Source organism: Choloepus didactylus, chromosome 13, assembly GCF_015220235.1.
Source record: "Choloepus didactylus isolate mChoDid1 chromosome 13, mChoDid1.pri, whole genome shotgun sequence".
NCBI classification, from domain to species: Eukaryota; Metazoa; Chordata; class Mammalia; order Pilosa; family Megalonychidae; genus Choloepus; species Choloepus didactylus.
This window is the reverse complement of record NC_051319.1, coordinates 97,564-116,791: the sequence shown is the minus strand read 5'-3', so window position 1 is coordinate 116,791 and position 19,228 is coordinate 97,564. Positions and strand designations below refer to the sequence as shown.

At 40.6% G+C, this 19,228-nt stretch overlaps 2 protein-coding genes across 2 annotated transcripts in view; both read left to right on the top strand.

The window, feature by feature from the left end:
• The window catches only part of LOC119507832 (synaptosomal-associated protein 47-like), a 110,431-nt gene that overhangs the window by 2,799 nt on the left and 88,404 nt on the right, over positions 1 to 19,228 (top strand). The window lies entirely within an intron of this gene.
• On the top strand, positions 5,642 to 8,483 carry LOC119507826 (polyadenylate-binding protein 1-like). The gene has a single exon (XM_037800992.1). The coding sequence runs from the start codon at positions 6,131 to 6,133 to the stop codon at positions 8,039 to 8,041; it is 1,911 nt and encodes a 636-aa protein (XP_037656920.1). The 5' UTR covers positions 5,642 to 6,130; the 3' UTR covers positions 8,042 to 8,483.

Below are 19,228 nucleotides of genomic sequence, written 5' to 3'. Positions count from 1 at the left end.
GCCAGTTTGAGAACCACTGCCCAGAGCTTGTGACATCCCAGTTACACATACCTCAAAAAGAGCCAGGAAAAAAACAGGTGGGGATGGGGGTTAAAGATAGCACTTTGCAGGAAAAACAGTAAGAGTAATGTAAAATCTCCATTCTCCTCTCTGAAAAGTTAGGATGAAGGTATTTGACAGGGCACATCATGTGAACAGGCCATGTTGTTGGAATAAAACGCCCCCAAACATAGTGTATTTCAGCCTCCCAGGTTGAAAATGGGAGCTTCTGAGGGAGTGGAAAGAGGGGTATGAGGGAGAGGAGGTGAAGGTAATGGAAAAAGCAAAACGGCCACGGTGGAGACACTGCCACCACTGTTCTGACTAAGCCTCCGTTGGTCAGGAGTTATTGGAAGGTGTGTAAAGTGTTGCTTATTCTGTTACTTTGGAAATTAACTAAAAATAGGGTGTTTACTTGATGTTGAGACTCACTCATGGGGCACATGTCTGATGGAAATGCTGAAAGAGACCCATTGTACAACTTGTAGTACATTATTGATGCATCCCGTGTGATCACAGACTCCATCCCCCTGAACCTCACTTCTTGGGTTAGCAGCAGACACCCATGGGATGTCTTGCCAGGATCTCCCCTTCCTAATTCAGTTCCCAATTCACTGGGTCAGTGGAGGTCTTCAAGTCTTTTCTCTGGTAGATCTGGGTTCCAGATTGTAACAGTCGGAACAAAGGAGGACTTGAGGAACTTAGCACTGCACAGAAGTTAGGATAGAAATGGGCATCAGGTCTGGCCAGCTGGAAGCTCTGGGTGACCTTGACCAGAGCAGAATTGGTGGGTGGTGGGACACAAGCCTGTAGGAGGTGGTTGGGTGGTAGACATGAGGAGAGGACAGGAAAGCAGTGAGTGTCTCTTCAGAAGAGTCTTCTAAGAAGGGTAGCAGACGAATGGAGCAGTAGCTGGAGAAGGGTGTGGGGTAAGGAGAGGGCCTTTTGTTTGTATGTTTTTAAGATGGAGATCTTGGAGCATATTTGTAAACTGCTGAGATGGTCTAGGACCAGGGTTCAGCAAACTCAAGTTCATTGGCCAAATGTGGCCTGCCACCTGCTTTAGATAATCATGTTCTGTTATTACAGCTGTGCCTATTTGTTTATGTACTGTTTTGTGGCTGCTTTCATGCTGCTTTCATGCTGCCATTCTACAGAGACTATATGGCCCACAAGCTTAAAATACTTACTATACTTTACAGAAACAATTTGCCCATCAGTAGGAGAGATGGAGAAGTTGATGCTGGAGCGAGAGGGGCTGGGATCAAGCACAACAAAAGGGAGCCCTAGCCTTCTAGAGGAGTGGGGACACTGCTTCCCCTGCCCTGTGTGTGGGGACATCTAGGGACAGGTGGGAAGTGAGGGGCTCCCATCAGTGGAGCCTGAGTTAAGGTCCTCACCTGAGAGCGAGTTAGGGAAGAAGAGCATGGGCTTATTCTAATGCGTTATGGGAATGTTTTTCTCATTTTTGCCCTTCCACTTAATTTTTGCTTACTTCGTTTGTTGGGAAAGGTGCCATGGAAATCTGTGGGTGGGAATAGTCATGGCCACATGTTTCCTTGTGCTTTTTCCTGGGTATAAATTTATTTAATAATAAATTTCTCATACTTATTTTTTGTCCCGATAATGAGGAGTGTTTTGATTGTCCTCCTCCTAACTCTTCTCTTCTCTTCTTTCTTTCTTTCTTTTCCTTTTTTTTCTTGTTTTAATTTTAGAGTATTTTCAAGCTGGTGTGGTTCTTAGGGCTTCTAGTGAATTTAAAGGTGGAGAAGCAGAGGACCAGAAGGTGAAGTAACTTTTCCAAAGTCATAAAATTTTTGGCAGAGCTGGAATTGGCATTACAGCATGCCTTCTCTGATGCAGTGATGCCAGGAGAATAAAACTCAGTAATTCTCTGGAAATTTGTACATAATTTCACTCAGTGCACATGGAATGCCCTCCCATAGTACATGCTCAAGAGTGCTAGCTCAGGGTCAAATCATCGGTAATTTAAAATTGATTTCCATGCTATATCAAGCTCTCAAAGTAGTGGGGATATGGCAGTGAACGAGATATAGTCCCTAATGCCAGGTAGCTGAATCTGGGGGGTGGGGAGTGGGAGGTTGTTTATGGGCCTCTGCAGTGTGGCTGGATGGTGGTCAGCTGGGAGAATTAGGAGCAAAGCTGCTGTTAGAGATGACAAGTGCTGCAAGCACAGGGGAGTGATAGAGGCCTGAGGCCCCTCACCTCACCTTCATGTCTGTCTTAGATTTTGGAAACACAGTGGTGTCACTAAGTACTTTGAAAATCATGTTTGCATTTTATGTGGTTAGTCCTCTCACAATTCTGAGAAATAGATACCTTTTCTATTATTCAGTGTCCAAATAGCTTTCTAGTGACATACCTGGTGGTGGTGGTAAAATAGCACTAGCAGACTGAGCACATTGCTTACTGGTGACCTCACCAGTGGTCACTAGGCTTACTGGGAGGATAGGTATGTGGGTCATCACATACTGAGCTTGTTTCCTTGTCTTAAGGGAAAAAAAAAAAAGAGCCAAAGTAGAGTGCTCAAGTGAGTGTTTCTCTCACTTGAGAAAGGCTCAGTTAAGATAAATTTTGCTTTGAGGTTCCCTCTGCTTTATTTCATACAATTTGATATATTTTCACAAAAGGAAAAGCTGACCTCCCATGCATTTCTACCCTATTCATAAACGTGATCATAATATATGCCAGGGGAAAGACTTGTGCTTAAAACTTACGTATCCAAGCCCCTGAAAGAGATGACACCAGTCTTCTATACCAAAGGTCAAGAAGTGTTAAACAGCTCAGAAAACAGTCATAGTGTTCCAGTTACATAGGATCATAAATTTCTGAGCTCATTTACAGAGCTTTCAAAGGTGGGAGTGTACAGTTTTTTAAAGTTTGTTTTTGTTTTTTATTATTTTTTTAATTTAAATTATTGTGGTACAGACATAGGGGACTGGTGGTTTGATGGGTTGAGCCCTCTACCACAGGTTTTACCCTTGGGAAGACGGTTGCTGCAAAGGAGAGGCTAGGCCTCCCTATGGTTGTGCCTAAGAGCCTCCTCCCGAATGCCTCTTTGTTGCTCAGATGTGGCCCTGTCTCTCTAGCTAAGCCAACTTGAAAGGTGAAATCACTGCCCTCCCCCCTACGTGGGACCAGACACCCAGGGGAGTGAATCTCCCTGGCAACGTGGAATATGACTCCCGGGGAGGAATGTAGACCTGGCATCGTGGGACGGAGAACATCTTCTTGACCAAAAGGGGGATGTGAAAGGAAATGAAATAAGCTTCAATGGCAGAGAGATTCCAAAAGGAGCCGAGAGGTCACTCTGGTGGGCACTCTTATGCACACTTTAGACAACCCTTTTTAGGTTCTAAAGAATTGGGGTAGCTGGTGGTGGATACCTGAAACTATCAAACTACAACCCAGAACCCATGAATCTCGAAGACAGTGGTATAAAAATGTAGCTTATGAGGGGTGACAATGGGATTGGGAAAGCCATAAGGACCACACTCCACTTTGTCTAGTTTATGGATGGATGAGTAGAAAAACAGGGGAAGGAAACAAACAGACAAAGGTACCCAGTGTTCTTTTTTACTTCAATTGCTCTTTTTCACTCTAATTATTATTCTTGTTATTTTTGTGTGTGTGCTAATGAAGGTGTCAGGGATTGATTTGGGTGATGAATGTACCACTATGTAATGGTACTGTAAACAATCGAAAGTACGATTTGTTTTGTATGACTGCGTGGTATGTGAATATATCTCAATAAAATGAAGATTTAAAAAAAAAAAAACTATTCAAGCTTAGGGAAAAAAAATTATTGTGGTAACATACATACAACAAATACACCACTGTACCATTTTTTCATTATAACAGTTGTAGGTTTTTAGACACATCATGCAGGAAGTACAGAGTTCCCATTTTACCATTTTTAAGTGTACAGTTTCAGTGGTATTAATTACATTCATCTATATCTATATAGATAGATACCATCATCTATATCTATTACCTAAGTTTTTTCATCTTCCTATGCAGAAACTCTGTACCCATTAAGCAGTAACTCACCATTCCCCCTTACCTGCAGCCCCTGGTAAATTCTAATGAACTTTCCATTTCCCTGAATTTGCTTATTCTAGATATTTCATTTAAGTGGAATCATGCAATGTTTGTCCATTCAGGTTTGGCTTATTTTATATGGTGTGATATATTCAGGGTTCATCCATTTTGTAGCATATATTAGCACTTAATTCCTTTTTATGGCTGAATAATATTCCATTGCATGTATATGCCGTATTTTGTTTATCCATTCATCTGTGAGGGACGCTTGAGTTGTTTCCCCAATGCTGCTATGAACATTGGTGTACAAGTATCTGTTTGAGTTCCTGTTCCCAGTTCTTATGGGAATGTACATATATATGAAATTGCAGGATCCTATGGTAATTCTGTGTTTACGTTTTTGAGGAAATGTCAAGGTGTTTTTCATAGCACTGTACCATTTTACATTCCCCTTAAAATGTGTGAAGCTTCTGATTCCTCTGTGTCCTCACAAACATGTATTTTCAGGTTTTTTTTAAATAATAACCATCCTAGAGGGTGTAAAGTGGTATCAACAAATGGTGCTGGAAGAATTTAATATCCGTATCCAAAAGAATGAAAGAGGACCACTGTTGCACACCTGTTCCAGTTTGCTAATGCTGTCCTTATGCAAAACACCAGAAATGAATTGGCTTTTGTAAATGGGGTTTATTTTGTTACAAAGTTACTGTCTTAAGGCCATAAAGTGTCCAAGGTTAGGCATCAACAATAGGGTACTTTCACTGGAGAAAGGCCGTTGATGTCCAGAAAACCTCTGTTAGCTCGGGAGGCACATGGATGGTGTCTGTTTGCCCCCAGGTTGCATTTCAAAATGGCCTTCTCCAAAATGTTGCTCTTGGGGTGTTTTGTTCTCTGTTAGCTGCAGCTCTTCTTCAAAATGTCACTCTCAGTTGCTCTGACGTCCCTCTGTTTGTGAGCTCCTTTTATAGGACTCCAGTGAACTAATCAAGACCCACGTTTCCATGGAAACATTCAATCAAGAGGTCACACCCTAATCAAGGTGTCACTTACAGTTGGGTGGGTCACATCTCCATGGAAACTCAATCAGAAGGTTCCAACCTAATCCACACTAATACGTCTGCCCCCACAAGGTTGCATTAAAGAATATGGCTTTTTTCTGGGGGATATAATGTATACAAACTGGTACAACACCTTACACAAAAATTAACTCAGAATGGATCAAGACAATAAGAGAATATAAGAGACAGGACCATAACTCTCTCAGAAGAAAATGTAGGGAAGCATCTTCAGGACTTTGTGGTGGGAAATGGTTTCTTAGACTTTATACCCAAAGCACAAGCAGCAAACAAAAAAATAGATAAATGCGACCTCCTCAAAATTAAAAGCTTTTGTGCATTAGAGAACTTTGTCAAGAAAGTGAAAAGACAGCCTACTTAACTGTGAGAAAATATTTGGAAACCACATATCCGATAAGGGTTTAATATCTAGAATATGTAAAGAAATCCTACAGCTCAACAATAAAAAGACATACAGCCCCTTCTCCCCGGCGGTTAGTGCTGAGAGTGCGGAGTGTGTGCTCCGGGCTCGGAACACACATTTATTATTAAAAAATCCAAAAAAAATCTAAAAAAATCTTTTAAAAAACCCAAAAAAATTTACAAAAAATCCGCGTCTCCCCCGCCGGAGACTTTTATTTTTTTTTCCTTACTCTTTTATAAAATAACCCGGTGAAGCAGCCGAGACCGACCCGCCCGCCCGCGGCCCCGCAGCAGCTCCAAGAAGGAACCAAGAGACCGAGGCCTTCCCGCTGCCCGGACCCGACACCGCCACCCCCGCTCCCCAGCCAGCAGCCAGCGGCAGGGGATCGACCCGGTTCTGCGGCCGTTGAGTAGTTTTCGATTCCGGTTGATTTTTGTCCCTCTGCGCTTGCCCCCGCTCCCCTCCCCCCGGCTCCGGTCCCCGGCCCCAGCACTCGCTCTCCTCTCACGGAAAGGTCGCGGCCTGTGGCCCTGCGGGCAGCTGTGCCGAGATGAACCCCAGCGCCCCCAGCTACCCCATGGCCTCGCTCTACGTGGGGGACCTACACCCCGACGTGACCGAGGCGATGCTCTACGAGAAGTTCAGCCCGGCCGGGCCCATCCTCTCCATCCGGGTCTGCAGGGACATGATCACCCGCCGCTCCTTGGGCTACGCGTATGTGAACTTCCAGCAGCCGGCGGATGCGGAGCGTGCTTTGGACACCATGAATTTTGATGTTATAAAGGGCAAGCCAGTACGCATCATGTGGTCTCAGCGTGATCCATCGCTTCGCAAAAGTGGAGTGGGCAACATATTCATTAAAAATTTGGACAAATCTATTGATAATAAAGCACTGTATGATACATTTTCTGCTTTTGGTAACATCCTTTCATGTAAGGTGGTTTGTGATGAAAATGGTTCCAAGGGCTACGGATTTGTACATTTTGAGACACAGGAAGCAGCTGAAAGAGCTATTGAAAAAATGAATGGGATGCTTCTAAATGATCGCAAAGTATTTGTTGGACGATTTAAGTCTCGTAAAGAACGAGAAGCCGAACTTGGAGCTAGGGCAAAAGAGTTCACCAATGTTTACATCAAGAATTTTGGAGAAGACATGGATGATGAGCGCCTTAAGGATCTCTTTGGCAAGTTTGGACCTGCCTTAAGTGTGAAAGTAATGACTGATGAAAGTGGAAAATCCAAAGGCTTTGGATTTGTGAGCTTCGAAAGGCATGAAGATGCACAGAAAGCTGTGGATGAGATGAATGGAAAGGAGCTCAATGGAAAACAAATTTACGTTGGTCGAGCTCAGAAAAAAGTGGAACGACAGACGGAACTTAAGCGCAAATTTGAACAGATGAAGCAAGATAGAATCACCAGATACCAGGGTGTTAACCTTTATGTGAAAAATCTTGATGATGGTATTGATGATGAACGTCTCCGGAAAGAGTTTTCTCCATTTGGTACAATCACTAGTGCAAAGGTTATGATGGAGGGTGGTCGCAGCAAAGGGTTTGGTTTTGTATGTTTCTCCTCCCCAGAAGAAGCCACTAAAGCAGTTACCGAAATGAATGGTAGAATTGTGGCCACCAAGCCATTGTATGTAGCTTTAGCTCAGCGCAAAGAAGAGCGCCAGGCTCACCTCACCAACCAGTATATGCAGAGAATGGCAAGTGTAAGAGCTGTGCCCAACCCTGTAATCAACCCCTACCAGCCAGCACCTCCTTCAGGTTACTTCATGGCAGCTATCCCACAGACTCAGAACCGTGCTGCATACTATCCTCCTAGCCAAATTGCTCAACTAAGACCAAGTCCTCGCTGGACTGCTCAGGGTGCCAGACCTCATCCATTCCAAAATATGCCCGGTGCTATACGCCCAGCCGCTCCTAGACCACCATTTAGTACTATGCGACCAGCTTCTTCACAGGTTCCACGAGTCATGTCAACACAACGTGTTGCTAATACATCAACACAGACAATGGGTCCACGTCCTGCGGCTGCTGCTGCTGCAGCTACTCCTGCTGTCCGCACCGTTCCACAGTATAAATATGCTGCGGGAGTTCGCAATCCACAACAACATCTTAATGCACAGCCCCAAGTTACCATGCAGCAGCCTGCTGTTCATGTACAAGGTCAGGAACCTTTGACTGCTTCCATGTTGGCATCTGCCCCTCCTCAAGAGCAAAAGCAGTTGTTGGGTGAACGGCTCTTTCCTCTTATTCAAGCCATGCACCCTACGCTTGCTGGTAAAATCACTGGTATGTTGTTGGAGATTGATAATTCAGAACTTCTTCATATGCTTGAGTCTCCAGAGTCTCTCCGTTCTAAGGTTGATGAAGCTGTAGCTGTACTACAAGCCCACCAAGCTAAAGAGGCTGCCCAGAAAGCAGTTAACAGTGCCACTGGTGTTCCAACTGTTTAAAATTGATCAGGGACCACGAAAAGAAACTTGTGCTTCACCGAAGAAAAATATCTAAACATCGAAAAACTTAAATATTGTGGAAAAAAACATTGCAAAATATAAAATAAATAAAAAAAGGAAGGGAAACTTTGAACCTTATGTACCGAGCAAATGCCAGGGCTAGCAAACATAATGCTAGCCCTAGATTACTTATTGATTTAAAAACAACAACAAAAAAAACAAAAAAAAATAGTAAAATATAAAAACAAATTAATGTTTTATAGACCCTGGGAAAAAGAATTTTCAGCAAAGTACAAAAATTTAAAGCATTCCTTTCTTTAATTTTGTAATTCTTTACTGTGGAATAGCTCAGAACATCACTTCTGTTTTAGATAACAGAATTGATAACTGAGCAAGGAAACGTAATTTGGATTATAAAATTCTTGCTTTAATAAAAATTCCTTAAACAGTAAAAAAAAAAAAAAAAAAAAAAAAAAAGACATACAACCCAATTTAAAATTGGATGAAAGACTTGAATAGACATTTTTCCAAAGAGGAAATACAAATGGTTAAAAAACGTATGAAAAGATGCTCAACATCACTAGCTATTAGGGAAATGCAAATCAAAACCACAATGAGATATAATTTCACTGATATCTAGAAAGGCCTACTAGAGTGGCCATTATTAAAAAACAGCAACAGAATACTACAAGAGTTGGAAAGGAATGTGGAGAAATAGTGACAATTATTCACTGCTGGTAGGAATATCAAGTGGTGCAGCCACTTTGACAGGCAGTTATTGGTTTCTCAGGAAGCTAAGTATGCTGCCACATATGCTGCAGTCCTTTTACTAGTAATGTACTCAGGAGAACTGAAAGCAGGGTGCAAACAGACATTTATTTGCACACCGATGTTCATAGCAGCACCATTTAGACTTGCCAAAAGATGAAAACAATCCAAGTGTCCATCAACTGATGGATGGATAAATGAAATGTAGTGTATATTTATGATGGAACCTCATTCAGCAGTATGAAGGAATAAGCTCTGGAGCACGTGACAACATGGGTGAACGCTGAGGACATTATGTTGAGTGAAACAAGTCAGATGCAAAAGGACAAATATTGTATGATCTCACTAATATGAGCTAATTCTAATAAGGTAACTCGTAGAGTTAAAATCTAGAATATAGGTTACCAGAAATAGAATGGGGAAGAGATGCTTAATTTGTACAGAATTTATAACTTGGTTGAATTTAAATTTGAATGTTTGGAAACAGAGGTTGTGGTACCACAATATGGTGAGTCTAATTAACAGCACTAAATTACATGTGTGATTGTATTTGAAAGGGAAGGTTTAGAGTTGAATATATCACTAGAAAGGAAGCTAGAGGATAAAACATGGGATTGTATAACATAGTGAACCCTGATATAGTTAACAGTAATATTTTAATATTCTTTCATCAGTAGTAACAAAAGTACCACACAATTGCTAAGGGTCAATAATAGGGGGGTATAAGGAGTATGAAATTTTTGTTTTGTTTTTTTGAAGTAATGAATACTTTCTAAAATTGTGGTGATGAATGCACAGCTATGTGATGATACTGTGAACCACTGATTGTACACTTTGAATATATTTGTATGATATTTGAATATATCTCCATAAAACTGCTTAAAAATGAAAACAAAATCAGTTGGTCATGTATTTGTGGGTTTATTTCTGGACATTCAGTTCTATTTGATTCCATTCATCTCTAACTTATGCCAGTACCACACTGTTTTGATTACTGTAGTTTTGTTATAAGTTTTGAAATTGGGAAATATGAGACCTCCACTTTTATTCTTTCTCAAGGTGTTTTTGAGTATTAGAGATCTCTTGCCATTCCATGTGAATTTGAGGATTGGCTTTTCCATTGCTATACCTCAACATTATCTGCAGTAGAGTTCACGGTTGTTTACAGTCCTATGTTTTATCTTTTAATTTTTATTCTAGTAATGTATCTCACCTAAAATTTCCCTTTTAACCACATTCATATATATATTTCAGTGCTGTTAATTATACTTACAATAATGTGCTACCATCACCACCATCCATTTCCAAAACTTTGCTATCAACTTAAATAGCAATTCTATACAAATTAAGCATCAACTCCCTGTTCTCTACCCCTAATCTGTCTTCTGGTAACCTATAGTCTAGATTCTAACTCAATGAGTTTGCTTATTATAAGTAGTTCATATCAGTGAGACCAGACAAAATTTGTCCTTTTCTGTCTGGTTTATTTCACTCAGCATAGTGTCAAGGTTCATCCATGTTGTTGCACGCATCAGGTTTCGTACCTTTTTGTGACTGAATAATATTCCATTGTATGTGTGTACCACATTTTGTTTATCCTTTCTTTGGTTGATGGACACTTGGGTTGTTTCTATCTTTTGGCAATTGTGAATAATGCCTTATGAACATCAGTGTGCAAATATCTGAGTCCCTGCTTTTAGTTCTTCTGGGTATATACCTAGTAGTGGGTTTGCCAGGTCATACAGTAATTCTATGCTTAGCTTCCTGAGGAATTGCTTAACTGTCTTCCACAGCTGCTGCACCATTTTATATTCCCACCAGCACTGAGTGAGTGTTATTTCTCCACATCCTCTCCAACATTTGTAGTTTTCAGTCTTCATAACAGCAGCCATTCTTGTGGGTGTGAAATGATATCTCATTGTGGTTTTAATTTGCATTTCCCTGATATTAATGATGTTGAGCATCTTTTCATGTGCTTTTTAGCCATTTCTGTTTTCTCTTTGGAGAAATGTCTGTTCAAGTCTTTTGCCCGTTTTTTTTCATTGAGTTGTTTATCTTTTTATGGTTGAGTTGTGGGACTTCTTTATGTATTCTGGAAATTGAACCCTTATCAGATCTGTGGTTTCCAAATATTTTTTCACATGGAGTAGGCTGTCTTTTCACTTTCTTGACAAAGTCCTTTGATGCTCAAAATTTTTAATTTTGAGGAGGTCCCATTTATCTATTTTTTTCTTTCATTGCTTGTGCTGTGGGTGTAAAGTCTAAAAAACCATTGCCTAACACAAGATTCTGAAGTATCCCAATTTTTCCAGCACCATTTGTTGAAGAGACTATTCTTTCCCAATTAAGTGGACTTGACAGCACTGTCAAAAATCAATTAGATTTTATTAGACCTACAGATGTAAGGTTTTGAATTCTCAATTTGATTTCATTGTTTAGTATAGCTATCCTTGTGCCAGTACTGTACTGTTTTGACCACTATAGCTATGCAGTAAGCTTTTAAGTAATGGAGTGTGAGTCTTCTAACATAATTCTTCTTTTACAAGATGTTTTTCACTATTGGGGGCCCCTTACTCCTCCAAATAAATTTGATAATTGACTGTTCCATTTATGCAAAGCATGCTGTTAGAATTTTGATTGAGATTGTGTTGAATCTGTAAATCATTTTTGGTAGAATTGACATCTTAACGATATTTAATCTTCCAGTCTATGAACATGGAATCCCCTTGTTCCGGTTTGCTAATGCTGCTGTCATGGAAAATACCAGAAATGGATTGGCTTTTTTAAAGGGGGTTTATTTGGTTACAAATTTAGAGTCTGAAGGCCGTGAAAATGTCCAAATTAAGGCATCAACACAAGTATATCTTCACTGAAGGAAGGGCAATAGTGTCTGGAAAACCTCTGTTAGTTGGGAAGGCATGTGGCTGGCATCTGCTGATCTCGTGTTGTGTTCCAGCTCCTCTCTCAGCTCCTGTGCATTCTTCAAAATGTTGCTCTTGGGGCGTTTTTCCTCTCTTAGCTTCTCCAGAGCAAACACTGGGCTAGCACCTCCAAATTGTCAGCAAAAGTCTGCTTTCAATGGCCATCTCCAAAAATGTCTCTCTCAGCTGCTCTTCAAAATGTCACTCTCAGCTGCTCTGAGATTCTTCTGTTTGTGAGCTCTTTTATAGGACTCTGGTGATTAAATCAAGACCCACACTGAATGGGCAGGGTCCACATCTCTGTGGAAATAATTCTATCAAAGGTTTCACCCACAATTGATTGAGTCACATCTCCATGGAAAAACTCAATAATGGATTCCAACCTAATCAACACTAATATGTCTGTCCCTACAAGATTGCATTCAAGAATATAGTTTTTGGCGGGACATAATATATCCAAACTAGCACACTCCTTGTGTTTGTTTAGGTCTTCTTTGATTTCTGTTAGCAGAGTTTTTTAGTTTTCTGTGTTCAGCTTCTTTGCATCCTTGGTTAAATTTATTCCTAGATACTTGGTTCTTAGTTGCTATTGTAAATGGAACTTTTTCCCACATACACTTGAGACGAATGTATATCCTGCTGTTTTGGGTGCAATGTTCTGTTTATGTCTGTTAGGTCTAGTTCGTTTATCATGTTATTCAAGTTCTCTGTTTCTTTATTGATCTTCTGTCCTGATGTTTTATCTATTGATGAGAGTTATGTATTGAAGTTAGTTTTGCTAGTGTTTGCCTTATGTATTTTGGGGCACCTTGGTTAGGTGCATAAGTATTTATGATTGTTATTCCTTCTTGGTGGATTGCCCCTTTTATTAATATATTATGTCCTTTGTCTCGTATATCAGCTTTGTACTTAGGCTGTTTTGTCTGATATTAGTATAGCTACTCCAGCTCCTTTTTCATTACTATTTGCATGGGATATCTTTTCCATCATTTCACTTAAGTTTGTTTGTGTCTTTCATATAAGGTGAGTCTCTTGTAAACAACATATTGTTGGAGAACGCTTTTTAATCCATTCTGCCAATCTCTGTCTTCTGACTGGGGACTTACTCCATTAGTATTCAGTGTTATTACTGTAAAGGCAGTACTTCAACCATTTAGTCCTTTGGTTTTCATATGTCCTATGATTTTTTGTCTCTCTTTTCCTTTATTGCAACGTCCTTTTCTGTATAGTTGATCTTTTTGTGATGTAGCTGACTCATCCCTTTTGCATTTCTGTTTCAGTATATTTTTCAAATACTTTCTTTGTGCTGACCCTGGGGGTGATATTACATAACCGACTTCTATAACCTACTGATTTCAAAAGTTATCAACTCAACTTCAATAGCATGTTCTCTGTTCCCATATCCTTGTTTCCACTCTTTATGTTGGTTTTGTCCCACTTTACCACTTTATATTTTGCATGTCCATTATTAGAAACTATGCCTTTCTTTTGTTCAATTGTATTATGATTTTTATAGGAATTAATGAGTAGAGTTGTATATTGAGGATACAGTACTATTGGGTTTTGCATTTACCCTTTTAGTTACCCTTATTGATGATCTTCATTTCACCACACTGATCCAAGCCACTCTATCCTGTCTTTTCCTGTCAACCTGCAGAACTCCCTTATGTAGTTTTTGTTAGGCAAGTCTTTTGTCGATGAATTCTCTGAGTTTCTGTTTTCTGTGAATATTCTAAACTCTTCCCTCATTTTTGAAGAATAATTTCACTGGATAAAGAATTTGGAGCTGGTAGTTTTTTTCTTTCAGTACCTGAACTGTATCATACCACTGCCTTTTCACCTCTGTGGTTTCTGATGAGAAGTCAGAACTTACTCTTACTGAGGATCTCTTGGATGTGACAAATAGCTTTTCTCTTGCTGCTTTTAAAGTTTTTTCTATATCTTTGGCATTTGAAATTTTGATTAGTATGTGTCTTGGAGTAGGTCCATTAGGATTTACTCTGTTTGGAGTATGTTGTGCTTTTTGGGTATGTATATTCATGTCTTTTATAAGAGTTGGGATATTTTCAGCCATTATATCCTCTATTATTATTTCTGCCCCTTTTCTCTTCTCTGCTCCTTCTGGGACACCCATGGCACATACATTTGTATACTTTGTGCTCTCATTCAAGTCTCTAAGAAACTGCTTAATTTTTTTTTCTATTCTTTTCTCTGTTCTAACTATGTGATTTCATCCCCATGATTTCTGTTATGTTTATTTTTAAACTTTTAAGTCTTCTTTTTGCTCACACATTATCTTCATAATGTCCTTTAGCTCCTCATCCATGTTTCCCTTCATCTTCTTGAATTGATTTAGGAGATTTGCTTGAACTTCTTTGATTCATTGTTCCAAATGCTGCGTCTCTTCTGAAGTTTTAATTGTTTCCTTGGCTGAGCCTATCTTCTTGTTTCTTAGTATATCTTGAAATTTTTTGCTGATGTCTGGTTATCTGATTATCTTAATGAATTAACTCTGAAGGTCAGTCTCTCCCTCTTGTTTAGAGTTTTATTGCTAATATGCTTATGTGTTAAGGCTCTTTGATGCTTGGTCCAACTTATTCCAGACCTTTAGAGTACCCTGTGTTTTTTCAGTGTTTCTCAGCTCTTCAACAACTGATTCTTGCCCCTAATATGCTGTACAGTTTTTAAGATTGTACTATTTGTGCTATTGTTTCACCACCAGGAGAAGGCTTCCTTTCTTTTCTTCCTTCTTTGCAAATCTTGATCTGTTCTGTTTGTTTTGGGGCAGAATTTTCACCCCAGCTCCTAAGATTTGTTTATATTCTTTCCTTCACTCGTTGACCCCTTTTCCTAACAGTTCTGGGGATCCATCCTATCTTACAGCAGTTCCTTTTAACCCCTCCCCCTTTTTTTTCTGTGACGCTTTTCTGCCTCCAGTTTCTTCCCCATCAGGGTATCCTGCTCTAAGAAGCCACATGGCATCAGTCCAGAAAGGTGGGTCACTCCAGAAAAGTCTCTTTTGCATTTAGGTGGTCCAGCCAATAGAAACTGGACTGAGTGAGAGTACCTCTTGTTAGTCTCTCCACACTCCTGCTCCCTCTGGGGACCCTTGTGTATGCAGTGTTAGGTTCAGAGCCATTCAGGAATCCACACAAACGCAGCGAGTCATGGTTTAAGTAGAGAATTTAAGGTTTATTAGAGGAAGAAAGCAGAAGAAAGCAGGTGGGAGCCATCAGAAAAGAAAGGAAAAATGTCTCCGGCCCTCTATCTGAGAGCAGCATTTTTTAAAGGAAAAACCCATGTTGGGTGTTGGGGGGAAGGTCCTGCTGAGTGTGTTCTGGGCCTCGATTGGGTGAGTGCTTATCAGTTTCTGCTGACTGGTTACTAGGGTTTTAACACACTACTCTTCTTTGATGTGCACTATATTATCTATGTGGAGGAAGCAGACCTTTTGGCTTGGTTGCGGTCATTCATCTTTATGGGCATATCTGATCTTGCCTTGTCTGCCCCCTGGAGTCTAGGTGCCACTGTGACTGGGATTCCTAAAACAGCCTTCAACCCTTAGTTTATGGCACACCTGGTATCTATGAGATAAGCAGCAGGGCCGGTAGATTAGGCATTCCTTCTATATGTTAGACCCTTTTTTGGGGGCCTGACATGCAGCATGACTTAGAGCCTTATGTTCTGCCCTGGGTCTCCATGGACTTGGGTCCCTGTGCCTGAATATGCGTTGGGTTCTAATTCTCTGCTGTTAGTGGCTCTATAATCTTTGTCTGTGGCAGCAGGGACCTGGGCTCCTGCCTCTGCATGACTCTGAAGCAGTGTGGGACTGAACTGGGGTAGGAAGGGATGGTCTGGAGGTCCAGGCTGGCCATTTCCTACCTGATATTTTTCTTTTTCTTTGATTCAGTATTTGTGGAGTCCTTCTCCAGTCTCTACCATCCTCCATAGTTCTAAGCAAGTGTGATATGTCCTTTTATTCACTGATCTCTAGGGAAGCTTTTTCAGAGAATGTCTTATATGACTGTGTTGATGACATCACTAGCAATTTTTTTGTCTTGGTGCTTTTAGCATCCTTTCTTTGTCTCTGGCATTTGACAGTTTGCTTATAATTTGTCTCATACTGATACTCTGAGTTTATCCTATTTGGAGTTTCTTGAGCTTTGTGGATGTATATATTCATGTCTTTTGTCAAACTTGGAAATTGACAGCCATTATTTCTTCAAATATTCCTTCTGCCCATTTATCTTTATCTTCTGGGACTCCCATAATGCGTATGTATGTTGGTATGCTTCATGAGGTACCATAGGTCCCTTAGACTCTGTTTTCTTTTCTTCATATTTTTTCCTATTCTTCCTACTTGATAATATCAATGTCCTATCCTCATTCACTGATTCTTTCCCCTATTCAGATCTTTGATTAGTAATTCCAGTGTGGGTGGGCCTTTGTTTACTTCTTTAATGGGCCATCCTTTTTTGTTTCTTTGTATGATTTGTGATTTTTTTGTTGAAATCTGGACAAGAGTATTATAGTGTGTTAACTCTGAAAACTATTTCCTGGTTTCTTATCATTTTTACTTGCCTTTTTCTTAATTCTGTGTTTGCCTTGTTGCTGTACGTGTTTTTTGAAAGTTGTTTCTAACAGTTTCTGCTTGTGTTTCAGTATTTCTGTGGGGAGAGTCAAATGTTTGGAGCTTTATTCTCTGCCTTTCCTATGACTTGCTGTTTTGTTTAATCAATGAAAGCCATGGTAGTCTATTTGCTTAATGAGTTTTCCAAACTGTTTTTGCAAATACTGTATTCTTGCCACGTGTGCTGCCAATGCCAGGAGCTCCTACAACCAAACCTATCCTAGGATTTGCACATTGTTTCCAGGCAGGGGCTTTCCATCAACATTTAGCCTAGCTTGTACTTATCAGCCCAAATTGAACACTTCGGGTCTTCTCAAGTCTTTGTATGCATCTTGCCCTGGGCATGTTCTTAGCTTCCAAGAGTTCCCTAGTATACTCATTCTCCTGCATGTTCTAATTTCCCCAGGAAATTCTTTCTCCAGCTTTTCTTCCTGGGGCCCAGGTTCTCAGTTGTATGTCTCAACCGTAATCTTTTGCTTCAGGAAGCTGCAGTTTGATCGCTCCCTCACAGTGTTCTTTCCGGAATGTCTGCCACTTCTCCAGCTGAGTTTGATGCTAGGTGAAACAGAGATGGATGTCTTGGGTCAGTGGAGTGCCTTGGGTTCAGGGAGCCACCAGATGGGTTGAAGATACGTGCTAAAATTGTGAATAAGCTGATGTCTTCTCCCTCTCGACCCACATGGGAATGCAGTCTACTGGCTGTCCCACAGTGCCATTGAGCTGGGGTAGGGATAGGGCCAGGCAAGTTAAAGTACACACAGCTTTCCTATCAATTTTACTTGCCTTTTCCTTGATTCTATGTTTGTCTGGTTGCTGTACGAGTTCTGTGAAAGTTGTTTCTGACAGTTTCTGCTTGTGTTTCAATACTTCTGTGGGGAGAGTCAAGTGTTTGGAGCTTTATTCTCTGTCATATCACTGATGTCACCTCCGGATTAGGTTGTTTTTAATTTTGAGATTCCCCCTTGGTCTGACACTCATAATTGTACTGGCTAAGGAGACATTCTTATTAGACTTGCTTGGATTTCTTTCTCCTCGTGCAAGTTTCTAATCACCATAAGCCCCATTGTTCTCATCTGTAACCTGGGGATAATGATGGTGTCTTAGTTTACTAGGGCTGCCATGACAAAGTACTGCAGTCTGGTGGCTTAAAACACAAAAATTTGTTGTCTCACAGTTTTGGAGGCCAGAAATCTGAAATCAAGATGTTGGGAGGGCAGGGAGGAATCTAGATCCAGCATTGTGGGATGGAGAACATCTTCTTGACCAAAAGGGGGATGTGAAAGGAAATGAAATAAGCTTCAGTGGCTGAGCAATTCCAAATGGAGCCAAGAGGTCACTCTGGTGGGCACTGTTACGCACAATTTAGACAACCCTTTTTAGGTTCTAATGAATTGGAATAGCTAGTAGTAAATACCTGAAACCATCAAGCTACAAACCAGAACCCTTGATTCTTGAAGATGATTGTATAAAAATGTAGCTTATGAGGGGTGACAATGTGATTGGGAAAGCCATATGGACCACACTCCCCTTTGTCCAGTGCATGGATGGATGAGTAGAAAAATGGGGGCTAAAAAAAAAAAAAAAAGGCACCCAGTGATCTTTTTTACTTTAATTGTTCTTTTTCACTTTAATTTTTATTCTTCTTATTTTTGTGTGTGTGGTAATGAAAATGTTGAAAAATTAATTTTGGTGATGAACACACAACTATATAATGGTACAGCGAACAATTGAATGTACACTTTGTATGACTGCATGGTATGTGAATATATCTCTATAAAAATGAATTAAAAAAAAAGGTGTTGGGACGCAGGTAAGATGGCGACGGCTACTTAAGTGAGTCCGTTGCTCAGGCTCTCGTAATTGAGCTCTCGTGAGTCCGTCGTTCCCGCAGGCCGCCTCTTTCCTGGTGGGAGCTGGTCGCTGACCTGGCCTGGGGGCGGAGGGCTTCCCAGAGGCGCGGCGGCTGCCTCGCTGGCCCCGGTAAACCCTGGCGGCCCTTGGTCTTGAGTGGGGCGGGGAGAGTGCGCTGGCAGCACCCGCCCGAGAATACCAGATGCACCTGCTCTGTCTTCCTGGCCTGTGTTTACAGTGAGGATGATACATCTGGAAAACAGCCAACTTGGAATATGCTTATCTCTTAGTGCTGCCTGTACCTGGAACAGGAAATGCTGTTAGTGGACTTTGGGTGTCTGGAGGAAAATGCCCTAGAGTGTTTCCTTATGTAAAAAAAAGAACCAGTTTGGAAAAAAGAGGCAGTCTGAAGATCTCTGAAATGCAAATTAACTCAAGACTTGCAGTTCTCTTGAAGCATCAAGGAGTAATTATATTGGATAAAATCAAAGATGTCTGCTGGAGGGGCAAGAGTTTACAAGCAAACCTTTACTCTTATGTAGGATCCACCTCTAACTGTTGTGAAACTTAGGGGACTTACTCTGAGTTTTTTCACTCAGCAGAAATGGGGATAATGCTCTTAATTATGAGGTTAAGATTAAGTGAGATGATACATTGAAAATTTTTTGTTAAAGTGCCATTTTTTCATCTCTTGCAGGAATAAGAAGAAATAATTTAAGGGAGATTCTGGGTGTCACCTAAGAAGGGAGCCCACATCTTGAGACCAGAAAATATGAAAAACTAAGCTAATTCTAACACTGCAACACTCCCATTGTATCTCTCAGGCTATAACATATGAAACTGTCCATACTTGCCACCTAGTGGAGAAAATGAGTGATGCATTGGCAACATTGGTTCTTAGCTTAGAAAAGAGTGGAATCTCTGCACACAGCGTTTGTTAAATCTGCATGTTCCTATTGTGTTTCATGTATGGGATGCAGCAATGAGGGAAACATAAAATTCTTGCCCCCATGGAAC

What these genes read in the sequence shown, in the direction of transcription:
- LOC119507826 (XM_037800992.1), top strand. Translation starts at nt 6,131, where the DNA reads ATGAACCCCAGCGCCCCCAGCTACCCCATGGCCTCGCTCTACGTGGGG.